This window comes from Cicer arietinum, chromosome 5 (assembly GCF_000331145.2).
Source record: "Cicer arietinum cultivar CDC Frontier isolate Library 1 chromosome 5, Cicar.CDCFrontier_v2.0, whole genome shotgun sequence".
In the NCBI taxonomy this organism is placed as follows: Eukaryota; Viridiplantae; Streptophyta; class Magnoliopsida; order Fabales; family Fabaceae; genus Cicer; species Cicer arietinum.
Window position 1 is genome coordinate 64,946,364 of NC_021164.2, and position 20,778 is coordinate 64,967,141.

General features: G+C 33.2%; 1 protein-coding gene across 1 annotated transcript; it reads left to right on the top strand.

The window, feature by feature from the left end:
* The first annotated feature begins 156 nt into the window (after positions 1 to 156).
* On the top strand, positions 157 to 20,518 carry LOC101491365 (DNA repair protein RAD50). Its single transcript, XM_073368556.1, is given in 28 exon segments — positions 157 to 401; positions 404 to 449; positions 452 to 549; positions 666 to 833; positions 1,220 to 1,395; positions 1,991 to 2,105; positions 8,109 to 8,337; positions 8,465 to 8,643; positions 8,726 to 8,896; positions 9,430 to 9,534; positions 9,616 to 9,723; positions 9,821 to 10,032; positions 10,105 to 10,197; positions 10,787 to 10,914; positions 14,870 to 14,984; positions 15,105 to 15,234; positions 15,319 to 15,528; positions 15,869 to 16,077; positions 16,260 to 16,461; positions 16,941 to 17,110; positions 17,184 to 17,508; positions 18,397 to 18,522; positions 18,605 to 18,657; positions 19,283 to 19,433; positions 19,531 to 19,593; positions 19,690 to 19,823; positions 19,924 to 20,052; positions 20,185 to 20,518. Coding segments are annotated over 28 exon segments (4,035 nt in total). The 5' UTR covers positions 157 to 251; the 3' UTR covers positions 20,225 to 20,518.
* Positions 20,519 to 20,778: the final 260 nt, after the last annotated feature.

A 20,778-nucleotide genomic window follows, 5' to 3' on the forward strand; every position in this document is an offset into this window, starting at 1 on the left:
GTTATCCGAACTTATTTGAATATTAATTATTCATTTAAAAATACAAGTTTAACCGAGGAGTACAATTTCAAATTTTATAATATATTTTACACTGGTATTGGGCCATCTTACAAGGCCCAACGTAAAATTATTTAATTAATTATGAAGAAAAGCGGGTAGTGTAGCACGAGTAGTGAGTACGAGTGCGAAAGCAGTGTGAAATACGAATGAGTAGTGTTTGAGAGGGAGCGAAACAAAGGAGGGAAGGAACGATGAGTACGGTTGATAAGATGCTGATCAAGGGCATCCGAAGTTTCGACCCAGAGAATAAGAACGTCATCACCTTCTTCAAACCCTTAACCCTAATCGTCGGTCCCAACGGTGCCGGCAAAACCGTATGCTTCATTTCTTTCATTTCAAACTTCAACACTAACACCATCATTCTCTATTAATCAATTAATCTAACACATGCATTTTATGCAGACAATCATAGAATGCTTGAAGCTTTCATGCACCGGTGAGTTGCCACCAAATGCTAGGTCTGGTCACAGCTTCATTCACGACCCCAAGGTTTATCTCCCTTACTATTTTCTTCATTCACCGATTTTTTTCAATCATTAACTTTTTAATTTACACGAAACCGTGTTGTCTTTTAACCGTTTGGCATTTGTTTTTGGATTGGGAAGGTTGCCGGAGAAACGGAAACCAAGGGACAAATTAAGCTCAGGTTTAAAACCGCCGCCGGTAGAGACGTGGTTTGCATAAGATCCTTTCAGCTCACGCAAAAGGCCTCCAAGATGGAATACAAGGCAATTGAGAGTGTGCTTCAAACTATTAATCCTCATTCCGGCGAGGTTTTACTCTCAGAACTTAAATAAGTGTGTGTCTGTGATTTTGATTGAATTGGTTTTATTTCAAATTGAGTTTATGGTAAAATGATAAATGATTTTAGTCAAAAGGAAGTTTAAGTAAAAATATTTTATGTTTGTATTAAGTTAAAGTGAGTTGAACAATAAAGTTGTTTAAAATTCACATTTGGAGGCAAATACTACAAACCATAGTGATATTTTCAAGTTAGAATCAATTTTGATTGAGAACCTCCAAACATACCAAAATCAATTTTAAATCTTTGTAAATCACTTTTGACTCTTTTAAAACTGAAACCAAACATGTACTAAATGAAAATATAACTATTTTTTTTCTTCATCTTTTAACTTGACTTGTTTCTCTGATCTGTTAGAAAGTTTGCCTTAGCTATAGATGCGCTGACATGGATCGAGAGATTCCTGCACTCATGGGTGTTTCAAAGGCCATTTTGGAAAATGTCATTTTCGTTCATCAAGATGAAGCCAATTGGCCACTTCAGGATCCTTCCACGTTAAAGAAGAAGTTTGATGATATCTTTTCGGCAACTCGGTAATTCCTCTTTAATTATTCTCGTTTATGTTGTAACTCTGCGTCACCTATCTCAATTTACACATCTAGTTTTGTCACAGTTTCAACTTTGCTGTGATAGCATCGTATTATTGATTTATTTCATTTGTCTTTTTTATTTATGTGACAAATTATTATTTGGCTTTTACATTTTTCCACTTAGTTCACCAAATTTTCTCATCAAGCTCACACAGACAGTACATCAGATAAGCTTTGTAACAAACTGTCAACACCAGACAGCTCTGTTAATTCAGTAGTCTTAGTTGTCATCCTCCACGGCATGTACCAAATCCTGTGCTTTACTCCAAAAGAACTAGTAGGAATCATATAAGGTTGATACAGCACAAAATAATGGGGATTTACTTTGGATTGGTGTGTCGGATGCAATTCAAGGGGCTAGGTAATTTATAAGAAATTAATTAGATGCTTCCTGTGTTTGTAGCAATCAGAACATAACTATCATCAGTTGCTGCTTTCGCCTTTCAATTCTTTTCCGTTTAACATACTGGATTACACTGGACGTGCTGTTGATTTTTTGTTAGAGTTGATAGTCATTGTACGGTTTTGTACTGAGCAGATACACAAAGGCACTGGAGGTTATAAAGAAACTTCACAAAGATCAAGCTCAAGAGATAAAGACTTACAAGCTGAAACTGGAAAATCTTCAAACTCTGAAAGATGCGGCTTACACGGTCACTTTCTTTTTCCAAAATTATGAACTCTACTGATGAAATTTGATTTCCTTGCTATTCTATATTGTAATAACTAATAACCTTGAACTTAAACTCTACTAAATGTTGGATGGGTACCTCTAATTCTCTTGCCTTTTTTATGTATCAAAAGTATATGTAATCAGGTGGCTGTAATTCACCTGATTACATATACTTTTGATACATAAATGAGGTGCAGCCATCGTATTGAGACTGCGAAGAAATCACACTCAGATTGTGTTTCGCATATGCTATTAGGGTTTATGTTTAGTTTGTTTAATGTTTTTTAGTCTTCAAAATAGCAGCTATCCGCTATATCGGTTTTGGGATCCGGTGCTTCCTTCCCCTATCCCCTATCTGGGATTAAGAACATAGCTAGAAATTTGTTCCAATACCCTCCCTTAAGTTTGGTGCATAAACTTCTAATGTTTGAGAGAAGTATGATATGATATTGTGATTTTGAATATGCTCAAGTGATTAGATCAATTAGTGTTTTCTTTATTTCTTAGGGTGCATTGCATATATACTACTATACAATGAATGTTAACTAAGTGGAACATTAGCAAACATTAATTTAATTCTAAATCATAAATCTATAAGAAGCAAATATTGAAAGCATCCTACTTTTTGTATTTATAAGAAATCCTCGATCCTTGAAGAGCTTTGGAGAGGAAATCTTTCAATTGTTTATTTGAATTGACAATTGAGGTGTTGATTTCTCTGGAAACTATCTTCTTATGAACAAATGACAATCAATCTTTTATTCTCTACATGTTCGGTTGGCTCATGGAAGACTATGATGGAGGCAATCGCTTGATGATATAAAAAAAATGAGTCGTCATCCCAACCTCACATAAGATGGCAATTTATATAATACTGGGTGATCCTCTTCACCTTGAGTCATTCCTATGTTTTGAAGGATCAAGTTGACTCACCCAAATCTAACATCGGGGAAATTGTTTGTGACATTTCTTGATTTTTGAACTTAAAAAATCAGTCCCCCTGAGCAACAAATCTAGAAGGTTGCTCTATATATATATGCCCAGTCAAATCTCCATGCATTAAGTAGATCTTTATATCTAACGTATGCAGGGACCATTGATTCTTGCCAAAGGTAGATGTTAGATGCTAGAAAGATTTAAGCTGAAGCCATTTTCGCAACAAGAGAATAAGTGTCGTTGTAAGCTTAATGATGATCGACATTAGGGGTCTTCATTGTGGAAAAATTGAACCGAATTGGACCACATTAATAGTTTGGTTCAGTTTTTAAAAACCACATTCGAATCAAGTCTAGTGCAGTTCTGAATCGGTTTAAAACTGATTTATAAATATAAATTAGTTTAATATTTTGAACAAGTTTTTAGTTAAAACAGATTTCAAACTAGTTGTACGAAAAAAGAATTTTGAAATTATTTCAAGAAGAAAATATCCATTTTTTTTAGAAAAATGATGTAAAAAATGTTTTGAAACAAAAAGTTTCGATTATTTTTCAAAAAAATATTGAAAATTCTTTTGGCAAATTTTTTTTGAGAAAAATAGAAATTTCTCGAAAAAAAAAATCAAAAATATTTTACGAAAAAAATATTTTTTATTTTTTTCTCAAAATTTTTCGAAGAATAAAACGATTTAAAATATTTTTGATTGTTTTCGAAAAAAAGTTTCGATTACTTTATATAGTTGTTTTTGAGAAAAACAAATTTCAAAAATTTTCTAAGAGAAAAAATCTTAATTGAGGTTAAATTTTTTTTTAAAATTGTTAAACGGGTTTTTGAATTATGTTTGGTTAACTGAAATGTTTTAAATATGTGATTCAAATCATGAACCATTTAATTGGTTTTTTTTTTTGGTGCAGTGCGATCAATTTTATCAATATGGTTCAATTAACCATATATTTTGCACACCTCTAATTGACATCATCATTAAGCTCTATTTTTGTAGTGAAGACCGACCAACATCCCACAAGTCTTTTATCTAGAGTTAAAAGAAGCAAAGAACAAGTATGGTTTGATTCTATGGCTTACATTTCCTCAATCATTGCTTGCCTCCATCTTGTCTGGAAAAGCTTTCTAGACAATTTCAATAATAGAAATAGACGATAAGGAGGAGGTGCAAGCTTATATTGAACACGAGAAAGGTGATGATACCTTACAAAACTATACTTGGGGTTGGGGATTATGATTGGAGCAAATACCTCTGCGAATATCAATTATAAAGTCGGGACTTGATGAACGTTAGTCTTGAGAAGGTAGATAAACTAGAACGAAAATATGTTTGGATGAAAGTTGATTTGGAGAAGGTAGAGAAGCCAAAACATTTATTGAAGTGCTAGATTCACGCCTATATGATCGTAAATGGGAAAAGACTAGGAATTACTTTCTCTAGTTTGTTTAAACTTTGACAATCCCAATGATTATGGAGACAACTTAGAGAATTGTCCATAGCACAAAATGATCTAGGGTAATAAACTCCATGTGATTCAAAGCTTGTGCCAATCATCTACCTCGTACTCTGGTACTGATACAATTTACAAGAATAATAAGTAATGCTTCCTTTATTTACTGAACTTAATTCTTAATCTATTTCCAACTCTTACAAGTCATATGCACCTAGCTCGTTACAAATGAACTGAATATGAGAACCTTTGGAAGGACTTGTGAATATTTTTAAGCTAGTCATTAGAGTTGACAAACTCAACAATATGTTTATCGAGAATTTCCCCCTGATAAAGGGATAATCAATTTCTATATGTTCGGTTCTTTCACGAAAGACTAGGTTTAATGCAATGTGAAGAGCATCTTCATTATCATAGTACACCTTCGTCAGATCAACTTGTGAAGTAACTACTAGTTCATATAAGGTCACAAGTCATCATTGTCATAATATGCTATTTTTCTCAACACTAGAGACCAAACAACCACATTCTACTTTTCACTTTTTCAAGATACAAGGTTATCCTAAACAATTACAAAATACTTCCTATCAATAGGTGATCCTGCCCAACTTGCATGAGTATCTCACAACATGAGTGTTTCCTTTATCTTCATACAACAATCCTTGACCTGGCGCATTCTTAATATATTGTGAAATTTGAATTCCCAGTGATCAACACATGTTGATTGCATGAATTTACTCACCTATATTGTAAAATTTGAATTGTTGTGTCCCAATGATCAACCTATCTTGATTCTTAAAGGTATGCTTGAAGACTTATAGAGAATGATCTGCAACTTTTGGTGGGCAACAAATCTACTGAGAGGAAAATCCACTGGAACAACTGGCCTACGTAAAAGGAAATCTAAAGGAGGGATTGGATTAGCCACTTTCATAGCCTTTAATGAGGCTTTACTAGTTACTAGCTAAACCAATTTGGAGACTGATGGCCTACCTTGATTCTTTGGTTGCTCAATGCCTTAGGACCAAATATTACCCTTCTATACATTTGTTAAAAGCTGTAATTGGTCATTACCCATCTATGCTTGTAAGAGTATTTGTCAACACTCATGAGTTCTCAAAAGAGGATGATTTTGAAGGGTTGGAAATGGAGGCAACATTAGAATCTAGGAGGTTAACTTGCTTCCATAACAAAACAATTGTTTCAAAATTTGGAGTCCTAAGTTATGAGATGACAATATTTGTATGGTGCAAGACCTTTCGTAGCAGATTAGATTTGTCCAATACCACTCATTAACCCTTTGGTTCAAGACTCTCTAAAATGGAGTGGCAACAAAGAGGGAGATTGTTTATTAAGTCTGGCTGTCAAGAAGTAGGAACAGATGGAGTCCCATAACCTATCTAATCGTTGTGTGGGTAATTCCTCTTGGCATAAGCATTGGAAGCTTATTATTCATCAGAAACAGGCTCACCTCATATGGAGGATTCTTAACGACTTTGTGCCTATGAGAGACCCGGTAAGTAAGATAAGGGTTTCATGCCCTCTAATCTACCCTAGATGTGAAACCTTTATTGAAATCCTTGGTCACGTGTTTAAGGAATGTATGTGGGCAACCCAAATCTGGTTTGGGTCCCCTTTGGTTATTCATTTCAACAACGGGAGGGTTATTACGTTCAAGGATTGGATTCTTCATGTCCTTAGTGACAAGTATTGAATAACTTGTGAATTAATGACAACCATCACTTATGGTATGTGTTTTTTTAGAAACAAAAGCATTTTCGAGGATCTCTTTTAACATCTCCATGGCTATTTTGGTAGAAACATTGTTGTAGTGACTTGGCTCATGGAGTGGAGGGCTTCAACGACATCATCACTTCTTAGGCTATGGAAATCCGCAAGACAATTGAGCTTGTTCGTGAATTTGGTCTCCATCGTGTGTTGATCGAATCAGATGCCCTATCCCTGATTCAAGCTCTCAACCAGAAAATGCTCCTTTAAGTCTTATTGTAGGACCATCACTGAATGGTGTTAGAATGCTATTAGGGTCCGTTTAATGCGTAGGATACTATAAAGAGATGATAAAATATAAAGCTAAATAAATATAGGATATGATAATGACAAGATAATCATTATCATATTCTGTGTTTGATGCGCACATGATAACATTATTTTATCCTATCATGTATTTGGTACATATCTAATCATGACATGATATAATATATACTACCTTTGTCTTTATATGTAAGACCATCTTGTAAAAAAATTGTGTCCCTTTATATAAGACCCTCTTCAAATTATTAGAAACATTAATTAGTTTTTCACAAAAATACGCCTAATTAACTGGATATAATTACAAAATCAACTCATTCCCTCCCTCAATAATTGAAGGATAATTTTGGAAAGAGAATGTACATTATCGACCATTTTAATGCAAAAAATATTTTTCTTAATTCTTGTGCATTGATCAAAGAGTCTTACATATAGAGACAGAGGTAATATCATATTTAAATGACAAAATTACCATTGTGAAAAAATTACATAATGTTTTTATTCAAATTAACTTATAAGACTTTCAAATATTATAAATTAACACAAAATACTAAAAAGTAAAAAAAGTAATAAAATAAAATTTTACATTTAAAAATATCCATTGACCCTAAATAAAAAATTTCAATTTTTTTTTTAAATTATGAGTAATCAAATAATTTTATTTAATTGTTAGATAATCTAAGTAAAAATATGATATATATTATATGTAAATCTAAATGACAAAACTATCCTTGTAAACAAATTGTATTTATTTTAAAATTTTATTAAATTTTCATATTTTTATATATATTATATGTAAATCTAAATGACAAAACCATCCTTGTAAACTAATCGTATTTATTTTAAAATTTTATTAAATTTTCATATTTTTATAATTATGAATAATAATTTTTTAAATTATATAAAAAGACAAAATTATACTCGTGATAAAATCATGAATATTTTTAAATTAATTACTAATATTTTATTTGAAGTTTAATATCAAATTCTATTGTTTTTATATTTGATTATATTTGAATTTTTATATTTTAAATTATATTTTATAAGGATAACTAGTAAATTACTGTTCTTATCAGTTCTTGTTAATTTCTAACCTAACTCATATTTAAGATAAAAATTTCAACTAGAAAGACATGATAAGATAGTGTTTTGGATTAATTTATCATATTATGTTGATTCAATAAACATTGGATTGAGACAAAATATGATAACTTATTCCTATATGCCTCTTATCCTCTTATCCTGTTCATCAAATAGCCCTTAGAGATTTAGAAAACTGTTATGTTGTTTTTGTTAATCTTAGTGGAAATTGAGCTGCTCATGGGTTTGCTAGATGACTAGCCCTCAACAATCCCAATCACATCCGGGTTGACTTGTCTTACATCATTAATAGAGTTTTCTTTTTCTAAAAAAAATTGAAACAAAATATATTCAAGTATTAAATAGATTATACACTCCCTAAATAGGAGATGCTTTCCAATCACCACAATGTCCTAAAATAGAAGGAAAAGAGAATCTAATTACCTAATTTTATTTTCTTATAGCTTCGGGAAAGCATTGCACAGGATCAAGAGAAAACAGAATCTGTAAAAGGTCAGATACAGCAGTTGGATGGAAGCATTACAGATTTAGATACTAAAATTGATCATGCTGAAAAAACATTGAAACATTTGACAAAGCTAAAGGATGAAATATCAACTAAAACTACACAACGAAGCACTCTATTTAAGGAACAACAGAAGCAATATGCTGCTCTTGCTGAGGAGTATGAAGGTGTGTAATTAAATTCTTAGGTTTTCTATCTTGTTAATTTTTTTATACTTATTAGATTTGCTCATAAATGGCCATCATAATATTTTGTAAGTTTCTCATTCTTTTTTCTGCTTTGTATATTTACTAGAAACGGATGAAGAGTTGATGGAATTGAAGTCGCAGTTTGATGAAAGGATTGCAAATTCACAAACACAAATAAATAAGTTGGAAAGAGAGAAGACTGACAATGACACAAAAATTCCTGTCCTTAAGAAGACCATCAATGAGTCTATCTGGGAGATCAGCAAGCTACAAACTGAAGCAGAAGTAAATGAATTTATACATTGCCAATACTGACATCTTGTTGTGTGGAATGTTGTCGTAAATTTTTCTCTGGTTCAAACTGCAGGCTCACATGTCTTTGAAGAATGAACGAGATACTTCCATTCAAAGTCTTTTTGCTAGGTATAACTTAGGGTATCTCTCAAAGCCACCCTTCAGTGCTGAGGATGCTTTGAACCTCACTAATCGTTTAAAATCAAGGTTTGGAGATCTTGAGAAGGACGTAGAAGATAAAAAGGTGCTCATCTTTTCTTCCTTTTTAATTAGATATATATATATATATATATATATATATATATATATTCACTTTTAGGTACCTTTGATTGGAGAGAAGTTGGGAAATGACAGAATTTGAAGGATGATTTCTTCCTATTACGGTATCTAAAGTGGCAGAAATTTGAGATAAAGCGTCTTTCATATCTTCTTTATGGTACTCAAGTATAAGGTTCCACTGCTGGATATGCAGAGATTTTTATTCTTTGCTCAATTGATGTGGATCTTTTACTAGGTGTTTACTTTAGAAGGATATCATACACTATGCTCCTATCCTTCTTTTGTTATATTCTCAAGCTGAATTTCTTTTCTTGTTTGGATATTCCGGTTCTCTAAATAGGCCGTATGTTCTCATTGTTTTCACCATGTGTGAAGGAAGAAAACAACATGAATCTTGAATTTGTTCAGTGTTGTTATTAGATATCTAAAATATCCTTGAGACTCTGAAGTCTGAACCATGGGAGGACTGACTTTTTGTTTTTTGCATCTTTTCTACAGAAAGCAAATGACACTCAACTCAAGATGGCATGGGATTGCTACTTGAAAGCAAATAAAAGTTGGCAAAATACTGAGGCTAAAATACAAACTAAGAGAGAGATCAAGGTTTAGTGTTTGCATCAGTCCATTTCTTATCAAATGCCTATATGTTACTTGTACAGTGTTAATGGTTTTTTGTACATGCAGACTGACATTATAAAGCGCATTGAAGAGAAGAAAAGTGAGCTTGATTCACATGAACTTCAATTATCTAATATTAATTTTTCTCATATAGACGAGAGAGAAAGAGATTTGGTGAGTCGGGTTACTCTTTGGTGTTGTATGGTAGTTTACTGCCTCAATTTTAGACATCTGGCAAATCTGATAACATAATTTCAAGTAATGCTTGCAGAAAATTGAACTGGATAGGAAGCATATGCAACTTGCTGAAAGAGAATTTGAACTAAAGAAACATCAAATGGAAAGTGAACTCCTTAATGTAGAGCAAAAGATTAAGGTTGTCAATCGAGAGTTGGTTACCATGGCTACTGATTCAAAGGAGAGAGAGAGATTTTCTATTTTGAAGGGAGACTTGGAGATTCAGAAGAAGAAACATAAAAAGATGTAGATCAATTTTCTTTTTCCCTCTCTTATTAACTTATTATTTTAGAGTTATATCTTTTGAATGCTTTACAGAATTGATGACCAAAAAGAGAAAATAAGAAGGGTGCTAAAAGGGAGAATTCCTTGTGATAAAGACGTGAAGAAGGAAATCACACAAGCATTAAGGTTGGAAAACCTTCTCTTTGATTGTGTATGTCTAACTTCTTGTTTTTTCTTTAAGAAATTTCATTCTTAGTGTTTCTGTACCTAGTCTTTTCTACTAACCATTCAATCACAAGAAATGTGCTGTAATTTCTTTTTCTTTCTGGCAGTATAACTTTTGGATTTGGTCTATCCATTTATTTGAATGCATGCACTGCTTTCTCGATTATGCTATTCCTTTTCCAAGTTATTTTGAATTGAGTTAAATATGTTTTTAGTCCCTATGATAATTGGCATTATATTCTATGTTTTTTCTCTTGTCTGTTGCGTGACTGGTTCTAACATTCATGTAAATTGAAAATTCATGATTTCATGTTGAGATATATTGATTTCTGTATCAAAATGAATCAGATACTTCTTTTTTAAATCAATAATCTAAGAGGCCTTGCGCATGACATTTGATAATAGTATTATTATTCCCAATGCCTTAGGTCCTTTTGCCGTTACATTTTTTATTTTTCATGCCTATGGCTATCATGTATCAGTTTAGGGAAAAAGATTTATTTGTGTGATCGTCACAAATTCTGTTGTATTAATGCTATTAATTGTGCAGGACTGTTGAAGCTGAATATGATGAGCTGAATGCAAAGTACCGGGAAGCTGACAAGGAAGTAAATATTTTGCAGATGAAGATACAAGAAGTTGGCAATAATCTATCTAAACACCACAAGGATATGGAATGTTAGTTTTATCTATCATTCAAAGTAGTTCTATATAAATCATCTTCCTTGCATACTTTATTTGACGAATCACTATGAGAGTCAGGGGTGGGAATAGGTCAGGCTTTGAAATGCCTGAGCCTGACCTACGATTAATTTTTTAGGCATGAGTCTGGCCTACGGCCTATCATAGGCTTTTTTTCCGGTCTGTAAGCCTATTTAAAAGCCTTATTAATATTAAAATATTTAAATGTTATATTTTACATATCTATATATATTAAACAAAAAATGATTTTTCTAACAAAATGATTTTAAAAAATAACCTTTAAAGGCTATTAGACTTAATAGGCTTTTTTATAAGGTTGATCTATTTAAATAAATATACTTTAAAAATAACCTGAGCCTAACCTTTTTATTAAATAGGCCAGACCAGACCATAAGTAGGCTATGCCATATGCCCCTGACGGACGACTTAACCTATTCTCATCTCTAATGAGAGTAGAAGTTTGGGTTTCTTTGTTAGAATTTCTGTATAGATTTTACTGTGCTATTGAAGGCTATTTTTTTATTAAAAAATGTGTGGCCTTCAATAGCCACATGAATTTGCATAACAACAATACAGAAATAAAGCACAATAGAATACAAATAAACTTGCATAGTGTTGAGAGAGAGAAAAGAGAAAGACACGTGTTAATTATCATGTATTTCAACTACACAACATGGTTGATTTTATATAACCCCAAGATAATAAATACAAAATAAATATAAGAGATATGAATATTCATGATAGCTATAACATGACACAGCTATACAATAATGTTAAATAATAAATACAAAATTATAATATATTTTAAACACTCCCGTCAAGCTTGAGCATATAAATCATATTTTTCGAGCTTGTTACACATATAACTTATTTGAGGACCTGTTAGGTATTAGAGAAAGGCATTTGCCAACTATTCATTAGAGTGGACAAAGCTCGTAATGATGCCTCCTGGCACAATCTTCTCCCCAATTAAATGACAATCTATAGGTATGTTTGGTCGTCTCATGGAAAACAAGATTAGAGGAAATATACAATGGCGTTTGATTATCACATATTAGCATCATTTGCATAGTCTCTCCATACTGGATCTTGCAACTATATTTTGTCCTTTGCTTTTCCATGATATCAAGTTGTCTCTAATCCATTAAGCAACCAATACCCATAAGTGGATCATATGTCAATGAGTGAGCTCTCTCGTTGACACGAAACAACCAATTATCTGAACATGTCATTTGTCTTCATTAATGAGACCTTTTATGTATTACAACATCCCAATGACAATGGCTACGAGAATCTAAGAAATGACTTACCTCAGTGATTGTAAAAGATATGTCTTGACGAGTGACTTTGTGATAGTCCAATTTTTCAATTAATCTCCTATATCTCTTTGAACTTGATAATGACTCCATCTTATTTAGTAGAAGTTTTATGTTTGGACTCACATGATTGTCAACTATTTGGCATTCAATAATCTTGTCTCTTGAAGATTATCCATAGTATATTTTCTATATGAAATCATTATTCCATCCTTAGAATGAGCTACCTCGAAACCAACGTCGGAGCTTGCCAATGTGTTAGTCTTAAATTGGTGAGAGAAATGTTGTTTCAATTTCTAAGTACCATTACTTTGAAGAGCACACATCTAATCAATCACTAATTGTCACCAAACTCACCACTTAGAGTGAGATCAGTAGAGTTAGGTTTAGAAATAGACGACAAAGTGGAAAGACAAACATAATGTGAAGGAGATTGACGATAATAACTCAAAGCAATATAATAAGGAGACATACTACAAGTGGAACACACCTTTAAGAAGAGCAATAAAAGGCCAAATTTATCTGGCATTACTAGATTCAGTAAAGGAGGTGGCATGACAAAGCAATATAATAAGGAAACATACTACAAGTGGAACGCACCTTTAAGAAGAAGAGTAATAGAAAGACTAAATTTAATTGACATTACTAGATTCAGTAAAGGAGGTGGCATGGCTGGAATTAGTAGCATAAACAAGGTTATGAACATAGGCATGCACCAAACTAGATGGCTCGGGTCGAGTATCCGCAAATGGGGTCTCTGGTGGGATAGACTCGAGTAACAATAATAGGAAGATTAGAGATTGTAATAAAAAAAGGCTCATGTGACAAGTGGTTCTCCTTAAAGTAAGGTAGACACTTGAAAAGGTAACAACAACTGATATAAGGTAAGGTATTGTTGAACAATAGGTGAAAAACAACAATAAATTTTATGAGGTTGATTATAATAAAGAAAGGTGCACATGAGAGATTGTCGAGTCCAACAAAGAGTTTGTGTAATAAACATGTAAAACCAAAAGATAAGACGAAAGTGAAGGGATAGGGATATGAGGAAAAGGAATTGAGTAAGGTATTTTGTTATTAAAGACAAACAAAGACATGTGAAAACAACATTCCCCATAACTGAAATGAATTGTTACCACGAATAAGAGTATGAGTGATTTGAATAAGGTGTTGTTTCTTGCGTTCGACAACTCCATTTTGTTGAGATCTATGAGCACATGTTGTTTGGTGAAGAATGACATGGGAAGCAATAAATGTTTCAAATTGATGGGACAAATGTTTATGAGCATTATCACTGTAAAAAGTGTATGTGTTGAAGTTGTGAGATTTTAGAGAAAAGGAGGAGAGAAAATAATAAAGGTTTAAATATTATTGATAATAACTTTATGTCATCTTGATTACAAAAGACTCAATACTAATCTCTATTTATAGAGAAACAAACTCAATTTTAAATCAGGAACAAATCATAATAATAACAAGAGATATTATAAGATATCTATGTGATTATAAAATGATCATAGGAAATAACTCAAGATACTCTAAAACTTACTAAGCTTTAGCTTGTTACAAGAAAACAATGTTTTGCTCCACAAAATAATAAAAAGGATGGAAAGGCAACTCAGGGATGCATGTGAAGTCGGAGAGAATTACTACAAATATAACCTAGTCAAATAGCTAGAATAATCATTAGTATGAGAGAAATTTATGGCAAAAAATTGCATTTAGAAGCTTCAAACCAATAATATACTAAAAATATTTTTAACTTGAGAGAAAGACGTGCTTCAGGGAGAGAAATACAATGCCAATAGATCTGGGACAACGATGGGGCCAGTGCATCTGAAAAAAATTGCCAAGATAAAGTGAGTTTGAAAATAAAAGACACCGTCAAAATAACAATCAACGGAAGAAAAAGTCATCACTAATATGATTCATATGTGGAAAAAGGGATACCACCAGAGTGTTTGTCGGTGGGAATAAAAGCCACTGTTATAGTCTATTAGTAAGAACTAAATTGCATGACAAACATTGAAGAAGAAGCAACGCGACTCTAACGAAACGAAGTCGTGATCGATCAACAGAGTGAGAAAATGCGTCAGAAACAGGAGAGATAACGGCTGTTTGAACAAGGATGCATATTTTCGTTGATCAAAATGGAAAGTAAGGACAAATCTGGAACCTTCATAGAGAGAATAATCGTGCACCAAGAAGGTAAAAAGGAATCCCAAAATGTTAACCACACCCAATAGAAACAAATAGTTTTTCACCCCGATACCTGCTGGGTACCCTGCATCTGCTTTACTCTTGGCCTTGTTCTGTGCCAAATACAAGAACCTAAATGCCCTAACTAAATCCCCAAGTATCCCCGTTGCTGATGATATTCCATGGCAAGTAGATCGGAATCTAGCAGGTAAAATCTCGTGATTATAGGGGATAAGAACCAAGAAACCTAATTTTTAGACATTTACATAAAAAATAATTCAAATCATATACATATCTTAACAATGCCCAAATTGTACTTTCATTTATATATTCCACTTCTTCGTCCAGTAGTATACTGTACTTTCTTTCTTCAGCCATATAGAATCACACCATTTGTACACATAATTGTTTTGCAGCAAGAAAAAGATTTATTGACTCCAAGTTTCAGTCTTTGGATCAGCAATATTCTGGAATTGATTCTTTTCTCAAAGTTTTAGAGTCTGCAAAGGAGAAAAGAGATGTACAGAAAAGGTCAACTTATGCCAGACCACATCCATGAAGTCTTCTGTGTGACCACTTCAGATTGCTTTTTCTGTTGTCCTGAATGTTCGTCTCAAATGTACTGATATTTCTTCTGTCAATTGGCTGCAGCAAATATAACATTGCCGATGGCATGCGGCAAATGTTTGATCCATTTGAAAGGGTTGCCAGAGCTCATCATTTTTGCCCTTGCTGTGAGCGTTCTTTCTCGGCAGAAGAAGAAGACAGTTTTGTCCAGAAGGTTGTCACATTTTACATCCTTTCCTACTATACTGACCAAGAACTTTATTTGGTTTTGAACTGGCTTTTTTTCTTTTAATAACAGCAAAGAGTGAAGGCTGCTAGTTCAGCTGAACATATGAAAGTTCTTGCTGTGGAGTCCTCAAGTGCAGACTCTTATTATCAGCAGTTGGACAAACTTCGTATGGTTTACGAAGAATATGTTAAACTTAAGAAGGAGACAATCCCTAATGCTGAAAAGGAACTCCAGCAAGTCAAGGAAGAGCTGGATCACAAATCCCAGGCACTGGATGATGTAATCATTATACTTTCCTTCAAACATTTCCTTAAAAAATTTTTAAATAGACTATCCCTTCATGCATGTCACTTTCTTTTAATGTCTTGGTTGGTTTGGAGAGACTAAGCGCTCTAACTTCTAGGTGGTTGTTGGTAGTTACCATCTCTCTCTCTCTCTCTCCATCTCTCCGTTGGTATATTGCAATTCCCTTGCAACTTCTCTGCTGGAGCAATTTTATAAATACATCAGTAGTATTATTCAGTAATTGTATACATTCAGATCAGTTCCCACCGATGTATTTGTCATTCTTTCTTGGTGTTAACTGGCTTTGGCTTATACAACTGCTCTGATTTTGCAGATTTTGGGTGTTTTAGCTCAAGTGAAGACTGACAAGGATTTGGTTGACACAGTGATAAAACCTGTTGAAAAAGCTGATCAACTTTTCCAAGATATTCAAGATTTGCAAAAGAAGATTGAGGAATTAGAATGTAGTCTTGATTTTCGAGGACCAGGAGTGAGAAGTTTGGAAGAAACTCAATCAGAGCTCACTGCATTGCAAGGCACAAAGTACATAGATTCAGTTAATTTCAACTATTTACTAACACCACCAAATTTTTAATCTAGATCTAATTAGAGAATTGATTTTCATCAACTTAACTTCATCTATCATTCCCTAAGTGCGTCTATATCTTACTTGGTTTGATGTTGCTTGTTCTGAATATTACCCTCATGCATATGTTGGTTACAAGGGACAATTTGAATACTGAGTTGAAGAATTTGATGGAAGAGCAGAAAGATATGGAGAATCGTATATCAACAATTGAAAAACGGTTGTACATTGCAAGGGATGAGAAAACAAATGCAGCTAAGAAATTACAAGATGTTCAAAGATTAGAAGAAGAACTAGAGCGCTTGACAGAAGAAATGACCCAAGTTGATCTTGATGAGAAGGTTGTCTACTTATCTGAGACATTGATGGGTACTTGATTTTAAGTAATGCTGCAATAGGCATGTGCAATGTTGCCATTTCCCCTCCTTTTTCCACATATTCAACACAACAAACAGATGCCTGTTATTATTTATCTCTTCCAACCCTTTTTTGGCTTACTGTATTTAGTTCATATTTGAATTCAATATGTTGTGTCTGTGTTTATTTAAAATTAAGAAATAGCTTTTTTTCTATAGAAATTACCTCTTTTACAAAATTCTCTAGCTCAGTAACTGAGGCATACACTTGTTTTTAGTTTATCCTCAAACTCAGCATGTTTTGTCTGAATTTATTCAAAGGAAAAGAATCAGACACCTGTTTTTCGAAAAGATTGCATCAACCGAAATTCATTTGTAGCTTCATTTTTTAAAACGCTAAAGTTTTTTTTCTCTGTCTACCAAATCACAATGCTTAGTTCCATCCAATATCTTGGTATTTGCAGAGCCTGGCAGAAGCCATTGGACCTTTATCCAAGCACAAAGATAAAATATTTGCTGACTATAATGAACTGAAAATTAGACTTGACCAAGAGTTTGAGCATCTGGTTGAAAAAAAGAGAATTTATTAGCAGGAAGCCGAAGCAGTTTTTAAAATGACTTCCAAGATCAAAGAGTAAGCTTATCAGCTAAAAAATTGTTAATTTATAAGAGTTCAATTATCCTTAACACAAGTTTTGTTTGTATAGGTACTCTGATTTAAAGAGAGGAGACAGGTTGAAGGAGCTGCAGGAAAAGAAATCTCTATCAGAATCTCAACTGCAAAGATGTGAATCCAGGAAGCAGGAAATTATAGATGAACTAGAAAAAAGGAAAGATTTGATGCGAAATCAAGATCAGTATAGAAGAAAAATTGAGGACAATTCAAATTACAGAAAAACAAAGGCTGAAGTAGATGAGCTATTACGTGAAATTGAAATACTTGAAGAAAATATGTTGAAGGTTGGTGTATTTTCTGCAATTGAAACGGAACTCCGGAAATTATCCGAGGAGAGAGAGAGGCTTTGTTCAGAGGTATTTTTATATTGCAAATTCAGAATTCTGTGCTTGCAATCTGTAAATAGTCCGGCCAACAACCATGATTGGTGGACATTTTACCATTTGTATGTTCTATGATGCACGGATACGCCTAATTTTGTCGCGTATTGTACTCAATACGTCATCAATATGCGCCAATGAATTATTCGAGACCTATTTTCTAATAAGAAAGTCTGATACGTGGACGACCCGCTGTCGTTACGCGATCATGCAGAAATGCAAACGCATAAGGAAGAAATGAAGCAAACATGTTCACTAGTAAATAACACAATAGAACAAGTGGGAGAATTCTGACAGAGATGGTGCGACACTCAGTAAACGATAATATGCACTGAATATGATTAGAGTTACTTGTTTTGAAACTTAATAAGATTTTAGGCCTAACTTGTACGGTTCACTATCATATTTTCCAGCTCTTTGTTTACATGCTTGATGAGATTCGTTCGCATTCATGTTTTGTCATTATAATTATTTATATATAGTTATTGATAAATAATTAAGACTATTATAAGCATTTATATTCACAAATATAGTTACTAGTGTGAGACTCAGTGTCATGTTGCGGGAAATATTTACTCAAAATATAGATTTTAATAAAATTATATTATATCACTTAAATGTTTAATGAGTATTTTGTTCTTATCAATTTTTTATTTACTACTATAACATATCCTGAATGTTTCGGATCCTAAAATTTTCAATAAATAACGTATTGTCGTATCAGCTACGTATCGTTTTCGATACTCAAATCATATCCATGCATCATACTATGTTCATCAACAGTTATTTACTTTTCCTTCTATTACAGAATTATTGCAATTTGTTGCTTCAGTTTTTATTGGTGTACCTCTATCTTCATGACAGTCAAACAGGTGCAAAGGAACAATGTCTGTTTACCAGAGCAATATTTCCAAAAATAAGATTGATCTTAAGCAGGCCCAATACAAGGACATAGATAAGCGATATTTTGACCAGCTTATCCAGCTTAAGGTGTAATGTGTATGTTTTGTACATTAATATTTATGGGTCAATGTCGATTTTAAATTGTTAACAACTAACCTTTTCTTTACAGACAACTGAAATGGCAAACAAGGACCTGGACAGATACTACAATGCACTGGATAAGTGAGTTTCAGTAATGTTTTTCATTGCATGTCAAGTTTGTATTCTTTGTCGTGTTTTAGTCATGGTTTTGCTATGCATAATCATTTTATTAAGGTTCCCTCTTTTGAGCTCCTAAGGCTAATCTCTCATGGTGGTTTGCATTGAGAGGTGCTGGGGTCACTTGGAAGCTTTGGTATAAGCTGTTGGGTGGTGCTGGATTTTGACTATATTTATACATTGCATCATTATATTTTTGTTTGCCATTTGTATTCTTCTCGACTTGGAAAAAGAATACTGAATTACACTTTTGGTCCCTTGAGCATTAGTTTTTGGATTTGATCCCATTAGTTATTTGACTTTAAGTGTGATAATAATGTTTTACTGTTAGTTTTTGCAATCAAAGCCAAGGGGTCACATCAAACTATGGTAAAGCTAGGAGAATCAAAAGTATAATAAAATTGGCTCACTTTGTATTTAGTTCTTATTGTGAGCTTATTATCACTCCTGACATACATTTCAGAATTATGAAAGCATGTTAGGCTGACCATTTTTGTGTTCAAGTATTTAATTAATAAAATTAGATGCTTAAGGATAAATTTAAGTGAAAATCTACATTTATTTATTTTCCATATCATTCATCTTTCAGAGCACTGATGCGCTTCCACACAATGAAAATGGAAGAAATCAATAAAATTATAAGGGAGTTGTGGCAACAGACTTATAGAGGACAAGATATTGACTGCATTAGTATTCATTCTGATTCCGAAGGTGGTGGTACCCGATCCTACAGTTACAGGGTTTGTTATCTTTATATTGAAACACTGGTTACTTGTAAAGGTTTCTAATTTTCTCTCCTACAGTTTTTGAAATATTCTTCTTTTGTATACCATACAGGTTCTCATGCAGACTGGTGATGCAGAGTTAGAAATGAGAGGAAGATGTAGTGCTGGTCAGAAGGTATGCTATGTTATCGTGGGAATTGCAATACCTAGTATTATATTTTATTATCATTTTTACAACTTAATTAAGCTTGAATTATTTGCGAGGTTCCAGGTACTGGCATCTCTTATCATACGGTTGGCTTTAGCGGAAACGTTTTGCCTCAATTGTGGAATTCTCGCATTGGATGAACCAACCACAAATTTGGATGGACCAAATTCTGAAAGTCTGGCTGCTGCTATCCTAAGGTGTGAATGGATATGGATGGTCTAGTTCGGACTAAACAAATAGCTATAATGGTTTATTTTATTTTTATGTTTATTTACTGTTATCTTCCTTGACATGCAGGATCATGGAGGATAGGAAAGGCCAGGAAAATTTTCAGCTAATTGTTATTACTCATGATGAGCGTTTTGCTCAACTGATTGGTCAGCGCCAGCATGCGGAGAGATATTATCGAGTCGCAAAAGATGACCAGTAAGGACTGCGATATTAATGTTTTATTTGTTTTCAGCATGTTCCTGAATCGTGTATTCACCACTTTATCATCATTGCATGAGAAGATTCTCTGTACAGTGTTTCTTTAACCTGTATGTCTCACCTTTTCAGTCAGCACAGTATAATCGAATCCCAGGAGATATTTGACTGAAGGGTGGATTTTATTTAGTTACAACTTTGAAGTGGCTTGTTGGAGGATTGACAGATCAAGTTGTTGATGAGATATAGGATACTGATAATGATATGTTCCTATTAATTAAAAGATTGACAATTGTTGTAGACTATCATTTGTACACTAGTTTTTGTAAGCATGTTTATATATTTTGGCATTTCATCCTTTGTGGCCAATTGAAGTTTTAAAATCAGACCGGTGTAAAAAACAACAGTTCCTTTTCACCGATGGCATTGTGAATAATGATAGGGTTTGTTGCCTGGATTACCGCAATCATTGTGAAAATGAATCCATTAATTAATGAATTAAATCAAAACACGTGAAAATAGAATCCCGATCTTACATCTTTAGAAGCTTCCAATTTTTTTTATTGATTTTGACAGTCTCCATTAACCAATCTCTAATCCATCAACCAATTTAGATTGAATTTGTTTGGATTGATTAGGGATGTAACTGGGTAGGGTTTGAATAGGGTACTGTAGTACTCGTCTCTGTTTAAAAAAATATGTATATTTGTCTCTGTATCCTCTTGG